General features: G+C 43.9%; 1 protein-coding gene and 1 long non-coding RNA gene across 2 annotated transcripts; one reads left to right on the top strand and one right to left on the bottom strand.

Moving 5' to 3' along the window:
- Positions 1–3,494: 3,494 nt before the first annotated feature.
- LOC139545493 (E3 ubiquitin-protein ligase TRIM35-like) lies at positions 3,495–6,515 on the bottom strand. The gene has a single exon (XM_071353317.1). The coding sequence runs from the start codon at positions 6,513–6,515 to the stop codon at positions 4,737–4,739; it is 1,779 nt and encodes a 592-aa protein (XP_071209418.1). The 3' UTR covers positions 3,495–4,736.
- Positions 6,516–10,172: 3,657 nt separating this feature from the next.
- On the top strand, positions 10,173–22,984 carry LOC139545494 (uncharacterized). Its single transcript, XR_011669078.1, has 6 exons — positions 10,173–10,288; positions 10,426–10,474; positions 12,940–13,007; positions 14,374–14,498; positions 14,888–14,977; positions 22,225–22,984. It is a non-coding gene; the product is annotated as an uncharacterized lncRNA (long non-coding RNA).
- The last annotated feature ends 1,497 nt before the right edge of the window (positions 22,985–24,481 follow it).

Here is a 24,481-nt window from a genome sequence, read left to right as displayed (position 1 = left end):
CTGCTATCTCTCTCAGAATGACCTTCTTGATCCAAATCAGTCAGGTTTCAAGACTAGTCATTCAACTGAGACTGCTCTTCTCTGTGTCACGGAGGCGCTCCGCACTGCTAAAGCTAACTCTCTCTCCTCTGCTCTCATCCTTCTAGACCTATCGGCTGCCTTTGATACTGTGAACCATCAGATCCTCCTCTCCACCCTCTCCGAGCTGGGCATCTCCGGCGCGGCCCACGCTTGGATTGCGTCCTACCTGACAGGTCGCTCCTACCAGGTGGCGTGGCGAGAATCTGTCTCCGCACCACGTGCTCTCACCACTGGTGTCCCCCAGGGCTCTGTTCTAGGCCCTCTCCTATTCTCGCTATACACCAAGTCACTTGGCTCTGTCATATCCTCACATGGTCTCTCCTATCATTGCTATGCAGACGACACACAATTAATCTTCTCCTTTCCCCCCTCTGATAACCAGGTGGTGAATCGCATCTCTGCATGTCTGGCAGACATATCAGTGTGGATGACGGATCACCACCTCAAGCTGAACCTCGGCAAGACGGAGCTGCTCTTCCTCCCGGGGAAGGACTGCCCGTTCCATGATCTCGCCATCACGGTTGACAACTCCATTGTGTCCTCCTCCCAGAGTGCTAAGAACCTTGGCGTGATCCTGGACAACACCCTGTCGTTCTCAACTAACATCAAGGCGGTGACCCGTTCCTGTAGGTTCATGCTCTACAACATTCGCAGAGTACGACCCTGCCTCACGCAGGAAGCGGTGCAGGTCCTAATCCAGGCACTTGTCATCTCCCGTCTGGATTACTGCAACTCGCTGTTGGCTGGGCTCTCTGCCTGTGCCATTAAACCCCTACAACTCATCCAGAACGCCGCAGCCCGTCTGGTGTTCAACTTTCCCAAGTTCTCTCACGTCACCCCGCTCCTCCGCTCTCTCCACTGGCTTCCAGTTGAAGCTCGCATCCGCTACAAGACCATGGTGCTTGCCTACGGAGCTGTGAGGGGAACGGCACCTCCGTACCTTCAGGCTCTGATCAGGCCCTACACCCAAACAAGGGCACTGCGTTCATCCACCTCTGGCCTGCTCGCCTCCCTACCTCTGAGGAAGTACAGTTCCCGCTCAGCCCAGTCAAAACTGTTCGCTGCTCTGGCACCCCAATGGTGGAACAAACTCCCTCACGACGCCAGGTCAGCGGAGTCAATCACCACCTTCCGGAGACACCTGAAACCCCACCTCTTTAAGGAATACCTAGGATAGGATAAAGTAATCCTTCTAACCCCCCCCCCCCCCCTTAAAAGAGTTAGATGCACTATTGTAAAGTGGTTGTTCCACTGGATATCATAAGGTGAATGCACCAATTTGTAAGTCGCTCTGGATAAGAGCGTCTGCTAAATGACTTAAATGTAATGTAAATGTAAATGTAAATAACACATAAGGATCATGTAGTAACCAAAAAAGTGTTAAACAAATCAAAATAGAATTTATATTCTTCAAAGTAGCCACCCTGTGCCTTGATGAAAGGGGTGGCAGGTAGCCTAGTTGTTAGAACATTGGGCCAGTAACTGAAAGGTTGCTGGATCGAATCCCCGAGCTGTCGTTCTGCCCCTGAACAAGGCAGTTAACCCACTGTTCCCCGGTAGGGGCCAGTTGTGTATAGCCGTATCGGAAATGTTGATAACCTTCTTTGACTTTTTCTGCTGCTTATGAGACACGGTTCGATCCCTCCTCGGGGCACTACTTGTTGAGTAAATAAAACACTAAACAATCACAATACAGTGACTATTGGTGACTCTATTAGAGATGGTCGCCTCACTTCGAGTCCTTAGGAAACTATGCAGTATTTTTTTTTTTATGTATTATTTCTTACATTGTTACCCCAGGAAATCTTAAGTCTTATTACGTACAGCCGGTAAGAACTATTGGATGTAGGAGCAATGTCAACTTACCAACATTACGACCAGGAATACGACTTTCTGGAAGCGGATCCACCCAGGAAAATGGATCTAATCCCAGAAGCCGACCCAAAACAACGGCACCGCAGAAGCGGCAGACGAAGAGGCCTCCCTGTCAGGCTCCGTAAACGTGCACACCGCCCACCGCTCCCGTGTATACTACTCGCCAAAGTCCAGTCTCTTGACAACAAGGTAGATGAAATTCAAGCAAGGGTTGCCTTCAAGAAAGACATCAGAGATTGTAACATTCTCTGTTTCACGGAAACATGGCTCTCTCGGGATATGTTGTCGAACTTCACTGGACTCTATGTAAACTGGAAACCATATATCCTGAGGCTGCATTTATTGTAGCTGGGGATTTTAACAAAGCAAATTTGAGAACAAGGTTACCTGATTGCACGAAGCGCGGGGGTAATACACTCGATCACTGCTACTCTATCTTCCGCGATGCATACAAAGCCCTCCCCCGACCTCCCTTCGGCAAATCCGACCACGACGATATCTTGCTCATACTGTCTTATAGGCAGAAACTCAAACAAGATGTACTGGATATCATACTGGATATCATAAGGTGAATGCACCAATTTGTAAGTCGCTCTGGATAAGAGCGTCTGCTAAATGACTTAAATGTAAATGTAAATGTAATTCCTGATTAATTAGTTCAGTTTTTTTTTGTATAATCCATTATTCCCTTTATGATGTCATATTCTTTCTCTCTCTTGGCACGAGCAATTTCTTTCCCCATTGAAATAGCCAAAAGCCTTATATCAAATTTCATTAGCTCCCAGTAACTTCCAAACGTATTCATAATATATATATATATATACACACAATTGCAAATAACATTGTACCATAGATTGGTAAAAACGAATAGCCATCAAGCTAACATTAAGTGTCTGTGTGAATTTCCCTGCCATAAAAATTATATATATATAAAAAAAGTTTGGCTCACACAAACAATGCTCATTCCTCAAGAAATATAAAGTTTTATCAGATGCAAATAAAACTCAGTCCTGCACAACTCACTTGATAAGTCCAGCAGTCAACAAGCTAGGCGTCAGCGTGAATTTCCCTTCCATTAACAAAAGCCTTAGCTCCCGCAAAGTATGCACTTTTCCCTTCCTTCCTTTCTCTCTAAATCATCGGCCACAGACGGTTCAGAGCTTCTTTGTCAAATGCTGTCAGATCCTCAGGTTGTTCTTCTTTAAATAGTAATTTTTCTTTGCACTTTTCCATGTCATATCCCTCGCTGTTCTGGAGATTAATCCCATGATCACTGGTCGTGGTGGCTGGTTGTTTTCCCCATCTCTCAGCCTACCCAGGCGGTGCACTACATCCAGAGAACCTGCAACAACATTTCGCTCCTCCTCCGGGACTATTGCCCTGCAAATGTCCTTCACTCTTGCTTTCAATGTTCTTGTCAGATTTTTCTGCTATTCCATAAATTCGAAGATTCCATCTCCGACTATACCGGTCATTCTCGTTTACCTTTGACTCCATTTCAGTGAGCTTCTTCTCCTGCTTTGCAACCTGAATTTTCAATGTTGCGTTCTGCTGCTTCAGAGTTTTTACTTCCTCAGCATTGAAATCAATCGAAAAGTGTTCTTTTTCACCAAATTCATGATGTCATCTGCGCTGTCTTTGATTTTAGCGGTGAGGATGCGGACGATGTTGTACTGTAGCTGGCTCATTGATGGTTCACTTCTCAGCTTCTTTGGAAGTTGCTCCTTGGTTGGGGTATTTGGGTATGAATCGCATTCACCCCCTTTTTTACACTGCAAGCATATGAGTGAGTTTCAACCATGCCTCTTTTCTCCTTGGAAGTTTCAACATCCATTATCTCAGCAAGTTTGGTCATGTCCTGATTCCATGCGACTAGCTACGAAGACGTTAGCAGGCTAACTTAACTACACACGCTGAAACTTTTCGATAGCTAGCTTGTTCGTTGGAAATCGTCAAAAATATATTTCAATGGTTTGATTAATTACAAAATTATTCAAAATAGCTACATTGTATGGTTAGATATCATTTCTTGTGGGAAAAAAACGTCATTTAACTAGGCAAGTCAGTTAAGAACAAATTCTTATTTACAATGACAGTGGCTTAACTGTCTTGTTCAGGGGCAGAACAGCAGATTTGTACTTTGTCCGCTCAGGGATTCAATCCAGTAACCTTTCAATTACTGGCCTACCACTCTAACCACTAGACTACCTGCCGCCCCAAATGTAACAAGGCTACCTGCAACCCCAGAAATGTAATAAGCTTTTACGTTTGATTTTTAAATGTGTCAGTGTTGTACTGCATAGTACCATGGAAATTAAGGGATCATACTCAATCATGAAAATGCAATCTTTTTTTTGCATTTCAATTTGAATTTTGTCACAAAGGAATTGCAAACATATTGATTTAACATTTGCATTACCAATTGAGTTTCGGCAGCTAAATGCTTCCATAGGCTGTAAAGTATGTTCTTAACTAAATTGGCCACGATCTTACTTTTCCAAACCAATGTTTTTATTAACAATTAAAGTGAATAGACTCAGCCATTGATATTACAGTTAAAACATATTTGGAGTCATATAAAAAATAATATACTGTATATTGTTCCATGCTGTTGATTTTCAAAAATAATTCAGTTACATAAAAAAATGACCTACAGTAATTTTAGTTTCTTCATAAGAACATCAAATCCATTCCCACACCCTGCATATATTGTACTTATACTATAGTTTAACTGTTGTTCCACTGTTGGAGATCGAGATAGTATCATATTTGTCATCTTATTAATAATCATCTTCGTCTTCTTCGTCTTCATAATCATAATCGAAGTCTGTACATTCATCGGCATCGTCCTCAGATTCATCAGAGTCCTCATGATTATCATCGTATGAATCATCGAACATATCATAATCATTGTGGGTTTTCGCTGTTAAGCCTCTGACACTTGTGTCCTGTAAGAAGGTCTCATTGGGCTTTTCCACTGTCACACAGGCCTTCACTGGTAAAATCCTCACAGGGTGGAGTTTACAGCCATTAAGGCAAAAAGGAAAGACTTTCTCAGTGAAAGTGTGTGTGAATGTGTGTAGAACTGTCTTATTATCAGGGTCAGAGAATGACAGCTTACCTCCATCCCAGTCCAGCTGCACTCTGATCCTCAGGGGTTTCTGTCTCACAGTAAGGAGAGTGTCTGACCCTGATGGAGAATGTGTATCATATTTACCACCAGTGAATCGGATTTGCCAGTATCCATTCTTTACTTCTCCCTTCCTCTGGACAGATTCTGTAATCACACCCAGTGACCAGTGAGTATTGTCCCCAACCTCAATGTCCCAGTTATGTGTCCCTGAATTAAATCCTTCGGAGCCTAGGACCATTCTAAAGGTATCAAACCTCTCTGGGTTGTCAGGAAGCTGCAGTGTTTCATCACTGTCATTGATGCTGTCTTCATCACAGTGTCTCACACTGGTCAGATCATCAGACAGGATGAGATGTGGTTGGGAAGTATTGGGGTTCAGAATCACAGGAGTGTATTTCACAATCTCATGCATCTTCTCCCAGACTCTAAATTGCAGGTTGCCCAAGTATTTAGCCACGTCTATCAGCACTCCTGAGACCAGCATTGGATCTGGCAGTTTGCATTGGGCTCTTTCCATTGTGGACTCATAGTTCTGCAGAAATGAGAGGTCTTCAGCTTTCAGCTCCTCCTCTAAGAATCTGATTGTGTTTGCAAGTGATGAAATCTCTCTGCTCATTTCTTCAATCTTCTCTTTCATCACTCGACTCTTGTGCTCTTCTTCCTCCTTTAGGTCAGCTATCCTGGCTGCCTCTTCCTCTCGTAGAAACTGGTGAAGCTTCTCAAACTGCTCCTTAATTTGACCCTCTGTGTGCTGGGCCTGGCTCAAGATGTGTTCAGCACAGGTTTGGCTAATTTTACTAAAGACCCCAAGCTTCTCCTTTAAGGAATTCATTACTGTCTGGAGTTCTTCCTTCTGATCCTGTGCAGCTTCATCTATGGGGCTACAGTTATGGTTTTTGTGTTTTTTTGAAGTCTGACATACCACACAGATTAGCTTTTTATCCTCCAGGCAGAATAGTTTGAATTTCTCACTGTGCAAACTGCAGAGCACCTCAGACCTTGCTGTATCCATTAAGATCCTCTTCTTGCACACAGGGCATTCCCGAGAATCTTTCTGGTTCCAGCATTCATGTATACAGACTGTGCAGACTTTGTGGTGGCATGACAGTATAACAGGATCCCTGAGGATGTCATGGCACACAGGACAGGATGTTTGGCTGTCTCTCTGTAGTTTCTCAGCGAGATTGTTGTGCTTCATCTTCCTCAGGATCTCTAGTGACACCTTCACAGCTCCCTCATAGCTTGAGGTCTTGATCATCTTATCCACAGTGGTTAGCCTGTCCATGTTCTCCAGCTTGCTCTTAGGGAAGGGAGGAAAATCGTCGAGCACAGCCTCAGTCAGGTACCACTGGAATGTCTTAAGGTCTTCAGTGATTAGCTCTTCTAAAATGGCCAACAGCAGCTCAGGAACGGGTGTCGCCATCATCGTTCTGCAGATACAGGACTACAGAATGATTTACTTGCCTTTTAAATAACCCTCCCCTCTAACAGTCCGTTATTGGCGTTTCCAATTTTCTATCTGTTACTACTAAAAATGTAAGTCCCAGTCTTGTGTTGTGTGTCAGAAAGAGTGAGAGAGTGAACAACGGAAATGAAACCTGACGCCTGTGAGAGACGAGTTTGACTTCCTGTATTCTGATATCAAGTCATGGGGTGGAGCTTAGAGAAACTAGGTCACATAAAAGTGGTGTACAGTTTTCTTCCCCATTCTGAATGACAGATAAATAAGAGGTGAGACATTGGCATGCCAGGGCTGCAATCAGCAGGGCACACATTGATGAATGTTGACATAAATATATTGTGTATAACAGACTGGTACTGTACAGTGAGGGAAAAAAGTATTTGATCCCCTGCTGATTTTGTACGTTTGCCCACTGACAAAGAAATTATCAGTCTATAATTTTAATGGTAGGTTTATTTGAACAGTGAGAGACAGAATAACAACAAAAATATCCAGAAAAATGCATGTCAAAAATGTTATAAATTGATTTGTATTTTAATGAGGGAAATAAGTATTTGACCCCTTCTCAATCAAAAAAGATTTCTGGCTCCCAGGTGTCTTTTATACAGGTAACGAACGGAGATTAGGAGCACACTCTTAAAGGGAGTGCTCCTAATCTCAGTTTCTTACCTGTATAAAAGATACCTGTCCACAGAAGCAATCAATCAATCAGATTCCAAACTCTCCACCATGGCCAAGACCAAAGAGCTCTCCAAGGATGTCAGGGACAAGATTGTAGACCTACACAAGGCTGGAATGGGCTACAAGACCATCGCCAAGCAGCTTGGTGAGAAGGTGACAACAGTTTCTGTGATTATTCGCAAATGGAAGAAACACAAAAGAACTGTCAATCTCCCTCAGCCTGGGGCTCCATGCAAGATCTCACCTCGTGGAGTTGCAATGATCATGAGAACGGTGAGGAATCAGCCCAGAACTACACAGGAGGATCTTGTCAATGATCTCAAGGCAGCTGGGACCATAGTCATCAAGAAAACAATTGGTAACACACTATGCCGTGAAGGACTGAAATCCTGCAGCGCCCGCAAGGTCCCCCTGCTCAAGAAAGCACATATACATGCCCGTCTGAAGTTTGCCAATGAACATCTGAATGATTCAGAGGACAACTGGGTGAACGTGTTGTGGTCAGATGAGACCAAAATGGAGTTCTTTGGCATCAACCCAACTTGCCGTGTTTGGAGGAGGAGGAATGCTGCCTATGACCCCAAGAAACCATCCCCACCGTCAAACATGGAGGTGGAAACATTATGCTTTGGGGGTGTTTTTCTGCTAAAGGGACAGGACAACTTCACCGCATCAAAGGGACGATGGACGGGGCCATGTACCGTCAAATCTTGGGTGAAAACCTCCTTCCCTCAGCCAGGGTATTGAAAATGGGTCGTGGATGGGTATTCCAGCATGACAATGACCCAAAACACATGGCCAAGGCAACAAAGGAGTGGCTCAAGAAGAAGCACATTAAGGTCCTGGAGTGGCCTAGCCAGTCTCCAGACCTTAATCCCATAGAAAATCTGTGGAGGGAGCTGAAGGTTCGAGTTGCCAAACGTCAGCCTCGAAACCTTAATGACTTGAAGAAGATCTGCAAAGAGGAGTGGGACAAAAACCCTCCTGAGATGTGTGCAAACCTGGTGGCCAACTACAAGAAACGTCTGACCTCTGTGATTGCCAACAAGGGTTTTGCCACCAAGTACTAAGTCATGTTTTGCAGAGGGGTCAAATACTTATTTCCCTCATTAAAATGCAAATCAATTCATAACATTTTTGACATGCGTTTTTTTGGATTTTTTTGTTGATATTCTGTCTCTCACTGTTCAAATAAACCTACCATTAAAATTATAGACTGATCATTTCTTTGTCAGTGGGCAAACGTACAAAATCAGCAGGGGATCAAATACTTTTTTCCCTCACTGTATATACATATAGTTGAAGTCTGAAGTTTACATACACTTAGGTTGGAGTCATTAAAACTCATTTTTCAACCACCACAAATTTCTTGTTAACAAACTATAGTTTTGGCAAGTCGTTTAGGAGATCTACTTTGTGAATGACACAAGTAATTTATCCAACAATTGTTTACAGACAGATTATTTCACTTATACGTCACTGTATCACAATTCCAGTGGGTCAGAAGTTTACATACACTAAGTTGACTGTGCCTTTAAACAGCTTGGAAAATTCCAGAAAATGATGTCATGGCTTTAGAAGCTTCTGATAGGCTAATTGACATCATTTGAGTCAATTGGAGGTGTACCTGTGGATGTATTTTAAGGCTTACCTTCAAACTCAGTGCCTCTTTGCTTGACATCATGGGAAAATCAAAAGAAATCAGCCAAGATTTTGTAGACCTTCTACAAGTCTGGTTCATCCTTGGGAGCAATTTCCAAACGCCTGAAGGTACCACGTTCATCTGTACAAACAATATTCCGCAAATATAAACACTATGAGACCACGCAGCCGTCATACCGCTCAGGAAGGAGACGCGTTCTGTCTCCTAGAGATGAAGGTACTTTGGTGCGAAAAGTGCAACTTAACCCCAGAACAACAGCAAAGGACCATGTGAAGATGCTGGAGGAAACTGGTACAAAAGTATCTATATCCACAGTAAAACGAGTCCTATATCGACATAACCTGAAAGGTCGCTCAGCCATAAAAAAAGCCAGACTACGGTTTGCATCTGCACATGGGGACAAAGATGGTACTTTTTGGAGAAATGTCCTCTGGTCTGATGAAACAAAAATAGAACTGTTTGGCCATAATGACTATCGTTATGTTTGGAGGAAAAGGGATATTGCAAGCTAAAGAACATCATCCCAACCGTGAAGCACGGGGGTGGCAGCATCATGTTGTGGGGGTGCTTTGCTGAAAGAGGGACTGGAACACTTCACAAAATAGATGGCATCATGAGTGAGGAAAATTTTGTGAATATATTGAAGCAACATCTCAAGACATCAGTCAGGAAGTTAAAGCTTGGTCGCAAATGGGTCTTCCAAATGGAAAATGACCCCAAACATTCTTCCAAAGTTATGGCAAAATGGCTTAAGGACAACAAAGTCAAGGTATTGGAGTGGCCATCACACAGCCCTGACCTCAATCCCATAGAACATTTGTGGGCAGAACTGAAAAAGCGTATGCGAGCAAGGAGGCCTACAAACCTGACTCAGTTGCAGCAGCTCTGTCAGGAGGAATGGGCCAAAATTCACCCAACTTATTGTGGGAAGCTTGTGGAAAGCTACCCGAATTGAATTGTTTGACCCAAGTTAAACAATTTAAAGGCAATGCTACAAAATACTAATTGAGTGTATGTAAACTTCTGACACACTGGGAATGTGATGAAAGAAATAAAAGCTGAAGAAAATCATTCTCTCAACTATTATTCTGACATTTCACATTCTTAAAATAAAGGGGTGATCCTAAAATAAAGGGGAATTTTTACTAGTATTATATGTCAGGAATTGTGAAAAACTGAGTTTAAATGTATTTGACTAAGGTGTATGTAAACTTCCGATTTCAACTGTACAACTGTTCGATACACATTGATTGGTACATAAAATGTGTCTCATTTCACAGTGGTTTCAGAGTCCCGCAATATGAGCTACAATGCTAATATTTGTATAATCTCTTAGCAGTCGTGTTCTGTGGGTGTCCCTGAGTACCCCATTTCATTGATCCACAATCCATAGGTAAGGCTATATAGTGCAATATGAATGTCAATACACACAATAGGCTGACTGGGGAGGTGATTTCTAACAGTCAAAGTCCCGCAATAAGAGACACGAGGCTAACATTTGTGTAAACTCTTCACACTTGTGTTCTGTAGGTGTCATGAAGAAGACTGATACCCCATGTCATTGATCCACAATTCATAGGTAAGGCTGTACAGTGAAATAAGTATGCCCCCATTTCAATTCTAAAGTGTGATACATTTTTATCAAATTAACAACTTATTGTCTTTTGTTTAATTTATATAACAGCATTCCAAATCTGTTTAGCATTATATATTCCATTATGTCACTATTTGTATTAGTTTGCATAACTTTCAATGAGGAACATTTATTTTGAAGGTGAACCACAAATACCACTTGCTAGCTAGCTTTTTTTCTGACCAGCACTGTCCCAGAGCTCATGCGGCAGCTGCAGGTGCGCTTAACAAAAATTTACCAGCATCAGCATACTTATCGGTGAATCACTGTGACATATGAAATACGAGTGATAGTGTAATCAATGTGTAAAAACTACATAAAAAAGTTATGAACGAGCCTCCCGGGTGGCGCAGTGGTCTAGGGCACTGCATCGCATCGCAGCGCTAGCTGCACCACCAGAGTCTCGGTCGGTGGGGCTACGCACAATTGGCCTAGCGTCGTCCGGGTTAGGGAGGGTTTGGCCGGTAGGGATATCCTTGTCTCATCGCGCTCCAGCGACTCCTGTGGCGGGCCGGGCGCAGTGCGCGCTAACCAAGGGGTGTTTCCTCCGACATATTGGTGCGGCTGGCTTCCGGGTTGGAGGCGCACTGTGTTAAGAAGCAGTGCGGCTTGGTTGGGTTGTGCTTCGGAGGACGCATGGCTTTCGACCTTCGTCTCTCCTGAGCCCGTACGGGAGTTGTAGCGATGAGACAAGATAGTAATTACTAGCGATTGGATACCACGAAAAATTGGGGAGAAAAGGGTGTAAAAATTATTATGTGACATGCAGTCATATCCTGGTTAGTCAACAAGCTTATTTGACGCTTCAAATAGTGTTATTTTACATGTATCTTTTTTGTCATGCAAAGACCAAAATGGCATTCCATACATAAGGAAATGTACATGAACTCAGCATACAATAAGTGTACTGGACAATTTCTTGGTGCCTCTGCATTATCATTATAAATGACAATATGTTCAGAATTGTATGTATTGATCAGACATTTATTTGATCATTTACAATAGGCCAGCATAGCTGAAATATGGATCAACATGAACACTCATGTGAATTAAAGATAATAAATAATGGTGTTCTGTGGTAATATTTATCATACGTATATTCATATTATATACACTACCGGTCAAGAGTTTTAGAACACCTACTCATTCAAGGGTTTTTCTTAATTTTTTACTATTTTCTACATTGTAGAATAATAGTGAAGACAATCAATTAAAGTGTTAAACAAATCAAAATATATTTTATATTTGAGATTCTTCAAATAGCCACCCTTTGCCTTAATGACAGCTTTGCACACGCTTGATATTCTTTCAACCAGCTTCACCTGGAATGCTTTTCCAACGGTTTTGAAGGAGTTCCCACATATGCTGAGAACTTGTTGGCTGCTTTTCCTTCACTTTGCGGTCCGACTCATCCCAAACATCTCAATTTGGTTGAGGTCGGGGGATTGTGGAGGCTAGGTCATCTGATGCAGCCCTCCATCACTCTCCTTCTTGGTAAAATAGCCCTTACACAGCCTGGAGGAGTGTTGTGGGTCATTGTCCTGTTGAAAAACAAATGATAGTCACACTTAGCCAAAACCAGATGGAATGGCGTATCCTTGCAAAATGCGGTAGTAGCCATGCTGGTTAAGTGTGCCTTGAATTCTAAATAAATCACTGACAGTGTCACCAGCAAAGCACCCCCACACCATCACACCTCCTCCTCCATGCTTCACTGTGGAAACTACACATGCAAAGATCATCCATTCACCTACTCTGCATCTCACAAAGACAAGGCGGTTGGAACCAAAAATCTAAAATTTGGACTCATCAGACCAAAGGACAGATTTCCACCAGTTTAATGTCCATTGCGCGTGTTTCTTGGCCCAAGCAAGTCTCTTCTTATCATTGGTGTCCTTTAGTAGTGGTTTATTTGCAGCAAAATTGACCATGAAGGCCTGATTCACGCAGTCTCCTCTGAACAGTTGATGAGATGTGTCTGTTACTTGAAATCTGTGAAGCATTAATTTGGGCTGCAATTTCTGAGGCTGGTAACTCTAATGAACTTATCCTCTGCAGCAGAGGTAACTCTGGGTCTTCCTTTCCTGTGCAGGTCCACATGAGAGTTAGTTTCATCATAGCGCTCGATGGTTTTGCGACTGCACTGACATTTTCCGGACTGACTAACCTTCATGTCTTAAAGTAATGATGGACTGTCATTTCTCTTTGCTTATTTGACCTGTTCTTGGTCTTTTACCAAATAGGGCTATCTTCTGTATACCACCCCTACCTTGTCACAACACAACTGATTGGCTCAAACGCATTATATGATCAGCAATTCTCAATCAGATGAGATACACAGCTAACCCATATTGAATTTCATTCATTCATAAATGTGGACTCTAATTATTGTTAATATTATAATGCTCTAGACTCTCCATTTCCAAACCTGAAGCCCCCTGTCCCCAGCAGGAAAGACCAGGAAAAGTATTGGCTGAAGGTACAACTTCCTATTGAGGAAATACAAGACAACTCAATGTCATATTTAGAGTTACTGACATGAAGAGAAGCATATACAAGCAATCTATCAAATGTATTTTATGAAGCCCCTTTTACATCAGCAGTTGTCACAAAGTACTTATAAAGATACCCATCCTAAAACCCCAAAGAGCAAGCAATGCAGACGTAGAAGCACAGTGGCTAGGAAAAACTCTCTAGAAAGGCAGAAACCTAGAGAGAAACCAGCCTCTGAGGTGTGGCAAGTCCTCTTCTGGGTGTGCTGGTGTAGATGATAAAAGAGTACAGCCACTTAGCCAGATTATTCTTCAAGACGTTTAAACGCTCATAGATGACCAGCAGTGTCAAATAATAGAGGGTGCAATAGTTCAGCACCTCAGGATTAAATGCCAGTTGGCGCTTCATAGCTGAGCATGTAGAGTTTGAGACAGTTGGTCCGGTAGAGAGAGACATGATCAAACAGTGGGGCAAGGTAGTACTTCCGGTGAGCCTTGAGCAGGTCAGGGTTCCATAGCTGCAGACAGAAACGGGAGACTGGATCAGCAGCACGACTAGGTGGACTGGAGACCGGGGCAGCCAGGAGACGTCAGGCCAGGTAGTCCTGAGGCATGGTCCTAGAGCTCATGTCCTGCATCCTTTTTAACTTGAGTGTAGACTAAGCCCTAGAGGTTTGTAACTTCACATGATTTAGCCTACTTGTCAATCCAGATCTGAATATTTGATCTCCTTTTTACTGTACACTGTTGATAGTATTTTTTCCCAAAGCTAATCACTGAATGGCCTACTACAAGGATGTGGTCAGGTTGACACTTCTAAGTCATAATAACACAGAACACACACACGTCAAGGGCAAGTACAATAAGCAGTTGGGAAAATGAAGTATTCTGCGTGGGTTGCCAGATACACACACACAAACTTAATTAATTTGTTGTATTGTATTTATTATGGATCTCCATTAACTGCTGCCAGGACAGCAGTTACTCTTCTTCGGGTCCAGCAAAATTAAGGCAGTTATACAATTTTAAAAACATTTCAATACATTCACAACACATTAAGTGTGTTCCCTCAGGCCCCTACTCTACTACCACATGTCTACAACACAAAATCCTTGTGTACGTGTGTGTATGTTATCGTGTGTATGCATGTGTCTCTTCACAGTCTCCGCTGTTCCAGTCCCCGCATTTATCTGTTTTTCAAATTTTACTGCTTGCATGAGTTACTTGATGTGGAATAGAGTTCCATGTAGTCATGACTCTATGTACTACAGTGCAACTCCAATAGTCTGTTCTGTTTAGATTAGTGTGTAGTCAAGGCTTTGTCATTAAAATTATATTGTGCCTATTTTTCAGATCTGCCAACCTGCTCGGTGGGTGACCGGTAACCATCTTACCACTAAGCTGTTCCAGGCCTGGAGTGGCACGCTGGAACTTCCAGAGGCTTGTAGACCTGAAGCAGTGTCATGTGGTTGGTCCAGGTATTTATCAAACACACATATACACACTTACTCAATCACTCACTCTGTTTTGTTGTAGAATTATTTAACGGCTGGCCATGCTTTCCACCTGGCTACCCCTACCCCGGCCGACAGCTCTGCACCCCCTGCAGCAACTTGCCCAAGACCCCCCCCCCCCCCCCCAGCTTCTCCGTTCACCCAAATCCAGACAGCTGATGTTCTGAAAGAGCTGCAAAATCTGGATCCTTACAAATCAGCTTGGCTAGACAATCTGGACCCTCTCTTTCTAAAATTATCCACCGAAATTGTTGCAACCCCTGTTACTAGCCTGTTCAACCTCTCTTTCGTATCGTCTGAGATCCTCAAAGATTAAAAATTAAACTTAAGAAAACTGTTCTTCTCTCTTTTAGATCTGACACCCCTATTAGCTCAACCACAGTCTTCACAGCTGCAGTGATCTGCCCCTGCATCTGTTACACCGGCCACAACAGGTGATATAGGTAATTATCACATGCATGTGTACACACATGCACACTCTCCCTCACTTGGGGCTCTATTTAATCACACCCGCTTTAGCTGACATCTGCATAGCGGTTGTTTTGGTGGTGTCTGAGGTAGAATTTTATTGGTCACATACGCATGGTTAGCAGATGTTAATGCGAGTGTAGCGAAAAGCATGTACTTATAGTTCCGACAGTGCAGTAATATCTAACAAGTAATCTAACAATTCCCCAACAACTACCTAATACAAACAAAACTAAAGGGGTGAATGAGAATATGTACATATAAATATATGGCTGAGCGATGGCTGAGCGGCATAGGCAAGGTGCAATAGATGGTATAAAATACAGTATATACAGTTGAAGTCGGAAGTTTACATACACTTAGGTTGTAGTCATTAAAAAACCGACTGGCAAGTCGGTTAGGACATCTACTTTGTGCATCAGAAAAGCAGAACTTAATATTTGGTACAGAAACCTTTGTTTGCAATTACAGAGATCATACGTTTCCTGTAGTTCTTGACTAGGTTTGCACACACTGCAGCAGGGATTTTGGCCCACTCCTCCCTACAGATCTTCTCCAGATCCTTCAGGTTTCGGGGCTGTCGCTGGGCAATACGGAGTTTCAGCTCCCTCCAAAGATTTTCTATTGGGTTCAGGTCTGGAGACTGGCTAGGCCACTCCAGGACCTTGAGATGCTTCTTACGGAGCCACTCCTTAGTTGCCATGGCTGTGTGCTTTGTGTCGTTGTCATGCTGGAAGACCCAGCCACGACCCATCTTCAATGCTCTTACTGAGGGAAGGAGGTTGTTGGCCAAGATCTCGCGATACATGGCCCCATCCATCCTCCCCTCAATACGGTGCAGTCGTCCTGTCCCCTTTGCAGAAAAGCATCCCCAAAGAATGATGTTTCCACCTCCATGCTTCACGGTTGGGATGGTGTTCTTGGGGTTGTACTCATACTTCTTCTTCCTCCAAACACGGCGAGTGGAGTTAGACCAAAAAGCTCTATTTTTGTCTCATCAGACCACATGACCTTCTCCCATTCCTCCTCTGGATCATCCAGATGGTCATTGGCAAACTTCAGACAGGCCTGGACATGCACTGGCTTAAGCAGGGGGACCTTGCGTGCGCTGCAGGATTTTAATCCATGACGGCGTAGTGTGTTACTAATGGTTTTCTTTGAGACTGTGGTCCCAGCTCTCTTCAGGTCATTGACCAGGTCCTGCCGTGTAGTTCTGGGCTGATCCCTCACCTTCCTCATGATCATTGATGCCCCACGAGGTGAAATCTTGCATGGAGCCCCAGACCGAGGGTGATTGACCGTCATCTTGAACTTCTTCCATTTTCTAATAATTGCGCCAACAGTTGTTTCCTTCTCACCAAGCTGCTTGCCTATTGTCCTGTAGCCCATCCCAGCCTTGTGCAGGTCTACAATTTTATCCCTGATGTCCTTACACAGCTCTCTGGTCTTGGCCATTGTGGAGAGGTTGGAATCTGTTTGATTGAGTGTGTGGACAGGTGTCTTTTATACAGGTAACGAGTTCAAACAGGTGCAGTTAATACAGGTAATGAGTGGAGAACAGGAGGGCTTCTTAAAGAAAAACTAACAGGTCTGTGAGAGCCGGAATTCTTACTGGTTGGTAGGTGATCAAATACTTATGTCATGCAATAAAATGCAAATTAATTATTTAAAAATCATACAATGTGATTTTCTGGATTTTTGTTTTAGATTCCGTCTCTCACAGTTGAAGTGTACCTATGATAAAAATTACAGACCTCTACATGCTTTGTAAGTAGGAAAACCTGCAAAATCGGCAGTGTATCAAATACTTGTTCTCCCCACTGTAGGTATTCCTCTTGTCCAGATGGGATAGGGCAGTGTGCAGTGTGACGGCGAATGCATCTGTGGACCTGTTGGGGCGGTATGCAAATTGTAATGGGTCCAGGGTGTTTTGTATGGTGGAGGGGATATGATCCTTAACTAGCCTTTCAAAGCAGTTCATGATGATAGAAGTGAGTGCTACTGGGCGGTAGTCATTTGGTTCAGTTATCTTTGCCTTCTTGGGTATGGGAACAATGGTGGCCATCTTGAAGCATGTGGGGACAGCAGACTGTGATAGGGAGCGATTGAATATGTCCGTAAACACACCAGCCAGCTGGTCTGCGCATGCTCTGAGTACGCGGCTAGGTATGCCATCTGGCCCTGCAGCCTTGCAAGAGTTAATACGTTTAAATGTTTTAATCACGTCGGCCACAGAGAAGGAGGGGTGTGGGGGGGCGTCCTTGTTTGCGGGCCGCGACGGTGGCAATGTATTATCCTCAAAGCAGGCAAAGAATCCTCAAAGCAGGCAAAGAACGCACAGTCCCCGCAGCCGGACAACTTTCTCATGGCTTCTGGAGGGAAATGCTGTTGGAATGCTCAACTGGTGTCGCTCATTCAGCCGACAGAAACTTTCAACCGGTTTTCCCCATTGAGTAGCGAGTCGGAGTCTGAGGCCGAGTCTTCTCTTGTCTCTACTCCTCCCGTTACGGGGTCTGAGACGCCGAAGGCTCCCACCATTAGCTCTGACAAATTGAAAACCCTAGTCATTGGCGACTCCATTACCCGCAGTATTAGACTTAAGACGAATCACCCAGCGATCATACACTGTTTACCAGGGGGCAGGGCTACCGACGTTAAGGCTAATCTGAAGATGGTGCTGGCTAAAGCTAAAACTGGTGAGTATAGAGATATTGTTATCCACGTCGGCACCAACGATGTTAGGATGAAACAGTCAGAGATCACCAAGCACAACATAGCTTCAGCCTGTAAATCAGCTAGAAAGATGTGTCGGCATCGAGTAATTGTCTCTGGCCCCCTCCCAGTTAGGGGGAGTGATGAGCTCTACAGCAGAGTCTCACAACTCAATCGCTGGTTGAAAACTGTTTTCTGCCCCTCCCAAAAGATAGAATTTGTAGATAATTGGCCCTCTTTCTGGGACTCACCCACAAACAGGACCAAGCCTGACCTGCTGAGGAGTGACGGACTCCATCCTAGCTGGAGGGGTGCTCTCATCTTATCTACTAACATAGATAGGGCTCTAACTCCTCTAGCTCCACAATGAAATAGGGTGCAGGCCAGGCAGCAGGCTGTTAGCCAACCTGCCAGCTTAGTGGAGTCTGCCAATAGCACAGTCAGTGTAGTCAGCTCAGCCATCCCCATTGAGACTGTGTCTGTGCCTCGACCTAGGTTGGGCAAAACTAAACATGGCGGTGTTCGCCTTAGCAATCTCACTAGGATAAAGACCTCCTCCATTCCTGCCATTATTGAAAGAGATCGTGATACCTCACATCTCAAAATAGGGTTACTTAATGTTAGATCCCTCACTTCAAAGGCAGTTATAGTCAATGAACTAATCACTGATCATAATCTTGATGTGATTGGCCTGACTGAAACATGGCTTAAGCCTGATGAATTTACTGTGTTAAATGAGGCCTCACCTCCTGGTTACACTAGTGACCATATCCCCCGTGCATCCCGCAAAGGCGGAGGTGTTGCTAACATTTACGATAGCAAATTTCAATTTACAAAAAAAATATGACGTTTTCGTCTTTTGAGCTTCTAGTCATGAAATCTATGCAGCCTACTCAATCACTTTTTATAGCTACTGTTTATAGGCCTCCTGGGCCATATACAGCGTTCCTCTCTGAGTTCCCTGAATTCCTATCAGACCTTGTAGTCATAGCAGATCATATTTGAATTTTTGGTGATTTTAATATTCATATGGAGAAGTCCACAGACCCACTCCAAAAGTATTTCGGAGCCATCATCGACTCAGTGGGTTTTGTCCAACATGTCTCTGGACCTACTCACTGCCACAGTCATACTCTGGACCTAGTTTTGTCCCATGGAATAAATGTTGTAGATCTTAATGTTTTTCCTCATAATCCTGGACTGTCGGACCACCATTTTATTACGTTTGCAATCGCAACAAATAATCTGCTCAGACCCCAACCAAGGAGCATCAAAAGTCGTGCTATAAATTCTCAGACAACACAAAAATATGACGTTTTCGTCTTTTGAGCTTCTAGTCATGAAATCTATGCAGCCTACTCAATCACTTTTTATAGCTACTGTTTATAGGCCTCCTGGGCCATATACAGCGTTCCTCTCTGAGTTCCCTGAATTCCTATCAGACCTTGTAGTCATAGCAGATCATATTTGAATTTTTGGTGATTTTAATATTCATATGGAGAAGTCCACAGACCCACTCCAAAAGTATTTCGGAGCCATCATCGACTCAGTGGGTTTTGTCCAACATGTCTCTGGACCTACTCACTGCCACAGTCATACTCTGGACCTAGTTTTGTCCCATGGAATAAATGTTGTAGATCTTAATGTTTTTCCTCATAATCCTGGACTGTCGGACCACCATTTTATTACGTTTGCAATCGCAACAAATAATCTGCTCAGACCCCAACCAAGGAGCATCAATAGTCGTGCTATAAATTCTCAGACAACACAAAAATTCCTTGACGCCCTTCCAGACTCCTTCTGCCTACCCAAGGACGTCAGAGGACAAAAATCAGTTAACCACCTAACTGAGGAACTCAATTTAACCTTGCGCAATACCCTAGATGCAGTTGCACCCCTAAAAACGAAAAACATTTGTCATAAGAAACTAGCTCCCTGGTATACAGAAAATACCCGAGCTTTGAAGCAAGCTTCCAGAAAATTGGAACGGAAATGGCGCCACACCAAACTGGAAGTCTTCCGACTAGCTTGGAAAGACAGTACCGTGCAGTACCGAAGAGCCCTCACTGCTGCTCGATCATCCTACTTTTCCAACTTAATTGAGGAAAATAAGAACAATCCAAAATTTCTTTTTGATACTGTTGCAAAGCTAACTAAAAAGCAGCATTCCCCAAGAGAGGATGGCTTTCACTTCAGCAGTAATAAATTCATGAACTTCTTTGAGGAAAAAATCATGATCATTAGAAAGCAAATTACGGACTCCACTTTAAATCTGCATATTCCTCCAGTGCTTAGCTGTCCTGGATCTGCACAGCTCTGCCAGGGCCTGGGATCGGGAGAGACACTTAAGTGTTTTAGTACTATATCTCTTGACACAATGATGAAAATAATCATGGCCTCTAAACCTTCAAGCTGCATACTGGATCCTATTCCTACTAAACTACTGAAAGAGCTGCTTCCTGTGCTTGGCCCTCCTATGTTGAACATAATAAACGGCTCTCTATCCACCGGATGTGTACCAAACTCACTAAAAGTGGCAGTAATAAAGCCTCTCTTGAAAAAGCCAAACCTTGACCCGGAAAATATAAAAAACTATCGGCCTATATCGAATCTTCCATTCCTCTCAAATTTTTTGGAAAAAGCTGTTGCGCAGCAACTCACTGCCTTCCTGAAGACAAACAATGTATACGAAATGCTTCAGTCTGGTTTTAGACCCCATCATAGCACTGAGACTGCACTTGTGAAGGTGGTAAATTACCTTTTAATGGCGTCAGACCGAGGCTCTGCATCTGTCCTCGTGCTACTAGACCTTAGGGCTGCCTTTGACACCATCGATCACCACATTCTTTTGGAGAGACTGGAAACCCAAATTGGTCTACACGGACAAGTTCTGGCCTGGTTTAGATCTTACCTGTCGGAAAGATATCAGTTTGTCTCTGTGAATGGTTTTTCCTCTGACAAATCAACTGTACATTTCGGTGTTCCACAAGGTTCCGTTTTAGGACCACTATTGTTTTCACTATATATTTTACCTCTTGGGGATGTTATTCGAAAAATGTTAACTTTCACTGCTATGCGGATGACACACAGCTGTACATTTCAATGAAACATGGTGAAGCCCCAAAATTGACCTCGCTAGAAGCCTGTGTTTCAGACATAAGGAAGTGGATGGCTGCAAACTTTCTACTTTTAAACTCGGACAAAACAGAGATGCTTGTTCTAGGTCCCAAGAAACAAAGAGATCTTCTGTTAAATCTGACAATTAATCTTGATGGTTGTAAAGTCGTCTCAAATAAAACTGTGAAGGACCTCGGCGTTACTCTTGACCCTGATCTCTCTTTTGACGAACATATCAAGACTGTTTCAAGGACAGCTTTTTTCCATCTACGTAACATTGCAAAAATCAGAAATTTTCTGTCCAAAAATGATGCAGAAAAATTAATCCATGCATTTGTTACTTCTAGGTTAGACTACTGCAATGCTCTACTTTCCGGCTACCCGGATAAAGCACTAAATAAACTTCAGTTAGTGCTAAATACGGCTGCTAGAATCCTGACTAGAACCAAGAAATTTGATCATATTACTCCAGTGCTAGCTTCCCTACACTGGCTTCCTGTTAAGGCAAGGGCTGATTTCAAGGTTTTACTGTTAACCTATAAAGCGTTACATGGGCTTGCTCCTACCTATCTTTCCGAGTTGGTCCTGTCGTACATACCTATACGTACGCTACGGTCACAAGACGCAGGCCTCCTAATTGTCCCTAGAATTTCTAAGCAAACAGCGGGAGGCAGGGCTTTCTCCTATAGATCTCAATTTTTATGGAACGGTCTGCCTACCCATGTGAGAGACGCAGACTCGGTCTCAACCTTTAAGTCTTTACTGAAGACTTATCTCTTCAGTAGGTCATATGATTGAGTGTAGTCTGGCCCAGGAGTGTGAAGGTGAACGGAAAGGCTCTGGAGCAACGAACCGCCCTTGCTGTCTCTGCCTGGCCGGTTCCCCTCTCTCCACTGGGATTCTCTGCCTCTAACCCTATTACAGGGGCTGAGTCACTGGCTTACTGGTGCTCTTTCATGCCGTCCCTGGGAGGGGTGCGTCACTTGAGTGGGTTGAGTTACTGACGTGATCTTCCTGTCTGGGTTGGCGCCCCCCCTTGGTTTGTGCTGTGGTGGAGATCTTTGTGGGCTATACTCGGCCTTGTCTCAGGATTGTAAGTTGGTGGTTGAAGATATCCCTCTAGTGGTGTGGGGGCTGTGCTTTGGCAAAGTGGGTGGGGTTATATCCTTCCTGTTTGGCCCTGTCCGGGGGTTTCTTCTGATGGGGCCACAGTGTCTCCTGACCCCTCCTGTCTCAGCCTCCAGTATTTATGCTGCAGTAGTTTATGTGTCGGGGGGCTAGGGTCATTTGGTTATACCTGGAGTACTTCTCCTATCTTATCCAGTGTCCTGTGTGAATTTAAGTATGCTCTCTCTAATTCTCTCGTTCTCTCTTTCTTTCTTCTCTCTCGGAGAACCTGAGCCCTAGGACCATACGTCACGGCAAACCGGGCATGATGACTCCTTGCTGTCCCCAGTCCGCCTGGCCTTGCTGCTATTCCAGTTTCAGCTGTTCTGCCTGCGGTTATGGAACCCCTACCTGTCCCAGACCTGCTGTTTTCAACTCTTAATAATCGGCTATGAAAAGCCAACTGATATTTATTCCTGATTATTATTTGACCATGCTTGTCATTTATGAACATTTTGAAAATCTTGGCTCTCTCTAATTCTCTCCTTCTCTCTTTCTTTCTCTCTCTCGGAGGACCTGAGCCCTAGGACCATACGTCAGGACTACCAGGCATGATGACTCCTTGCTGTCCCTAGTCCACCTGGCCTTGCTGCTATTCCAGTTTCAACTGTTCTGCCTGCGGTTATGGAACCGCCACCTGTCCCAGACCTGCTATTTTCAACTCTTAATGATCGGCTATGAAAAGCTAGAAAAGCATGATTATTATTTGACCATGCTTGTCACTTATGAATATTTTGAACATCTTGGCATAGTTCTGTTATAATCTCCACCCGGCACAGCGAGAAGAGGACTGGCCACCCCTCATAGCCTGGTTCCTCTCTAGGTTTCTTCCTAGGTTTTGGCCTTTCTAGGGAGTTTTTCCTAGCCACCGTGCTTCTACACCTGCATTGCTTGCTGTTTGGGGTTTTAGGCTGGGTTTCTGTACAGCACTTCGAGATATTAGCTGATGTACGAAGGGCTATATAAAATAAACTTGATTTGATTTAGTTTGTCTGCAAGCATGACATCGGTGTCCGTGACGTGGCTGGTTTTCTTTTTGTAGTCCGTGATTTCCTGTAGACCCTGCCACATACGTCTTGTGTCTGAGCCGTTCAATTGCGATTCCACTTTGTCCCTGTACCGGCATTTCGCTTATTTGATTGCCTTGCGGAGGGAATAACTTCACTGTTTATATTCAGTCATTCCCAGACCTCTTTCCATGGTTAAATGCGGTGGTTCACGCTTTCAGTTTTGCGCGAATGCCGCCATCCATCCACGGTTTCTTGTGAAGGTAGGTTTTAATAGTCACGGTGGGTACAACATCTCCAATACACTTCCTTATAAACTCACTCACTGAGTCAGCTTATAGATCGATGTTGTTCTCTGAGGCTGACCGGAACATATCCCAGTCCGCATGATCAAAACAATCTTGAAACGTGGATCCCGTTTGGTCAGACCAGCGTTGAATGTTTCTATTCACTGGTACATCTTGTTTGAGTTTCTGCCTATAAGACAGTATGAGCAAGATATCGTCGTGGTCGGATTTGCCGAAGGGAGGTCGGGGGAGGGCTTTGTATGCATCGCGGAAGATAGAGTAGCAGTGATCGAGTGTATTACCCCCGCGCTTCGTGCAATCAGGTAACCTTGTTCTCAAATTTGCTTTGTTAAAATCCCCAGCTACAATAAATGCAGCCTCAGGATATATGGTTTCCAGTTTACATAGAGTCCAGTGAAGTTCGACAACATATCCCGAGAGAGCCATGTTTCCGTGAAACAGAGAATGTTACAATCTCTGATGTCTTTCTGGAAGGCAACCCTTGCTTGAATTTCATCTACCTTGTTGTCAAGAGACTGGACTTTGGCGAGTAGTATACACGGGAGCGGTGGGCGGTGTGCACGTTTACGGAGCCTGACAGGGAGGCCTCTTCGTCTGCCGCTTCTGCGGTGCCGTTGTTTTGGGTCGGCTTCTGGGATTAGATCCATTTTCCTGGGTGGATCCGCTTCCAGAAAGTCGTATTCCTGGTCGTAATGTTGGTAAGTTGACATTGCTCCTACATCCAATAGTTCTTACCGGCTGTACGTAATAAGACTTAAGATTTCCTGGGGTAACAATGTAAGAAATAATACATAAAAAAAAAAAAAATGCATAGTTTCCTAAGGACTCGAAGTGAGGCGACCATCTCTAATAGAGTCACCAATAGTCACTGTATTGTGATTGTTTAGTGTTTTATTTACTCAACAAGTAGTGCCCCGAGGAGGGATCGAACCGTGTCTCAAAAGCAGCAGAAAAAGTCAAAGAAGGTTATCAACATTTCCGATACGGCTATACACAACTGGCCCCTACCGGGGAACAGTGGGTTAACTGCCTTGTTCAGGGGCAGAACGACAGCTCGGGGATTCGATCCAGCAACCTTTCAGTTACTGGCCCAATGTTCTAACAACTAGGCTACCTGCCACCCCTTTCATCAAGGCACAGGGTGGCTACTTTGAAGAATATAAATTCT

This window comes from Salvelinus alpinus, chromosome 19, assembly GCF_045679555.1.
Source record: "Salvelinus alpinus chromosome 19, SLU_Salpinus.1, whole genome shotgun sequence".
In the NCBI taxonomy this organism is placed as follows: Eukaryota; Metazoa; Chordata; class Actinopteri; order Salmoniformes; family Salmonidae; genus Salvelinus; species Salvelinus alpinus.
Note: the sequence above shows the minus strand (reverse complement) of the source record. Positions and strands in the feature narration are given on the sequence as shown.

What these genes read in the sequence shown, in the direction of transcription:
- LOC139545493 (XM_071353317.1), bottom strand. Translation starts at nt 6,515, where the DNA reads ATGATGGCGACACCCGTTCCTGAGCTGCTGTTGGCCATTTTAGAAGAG.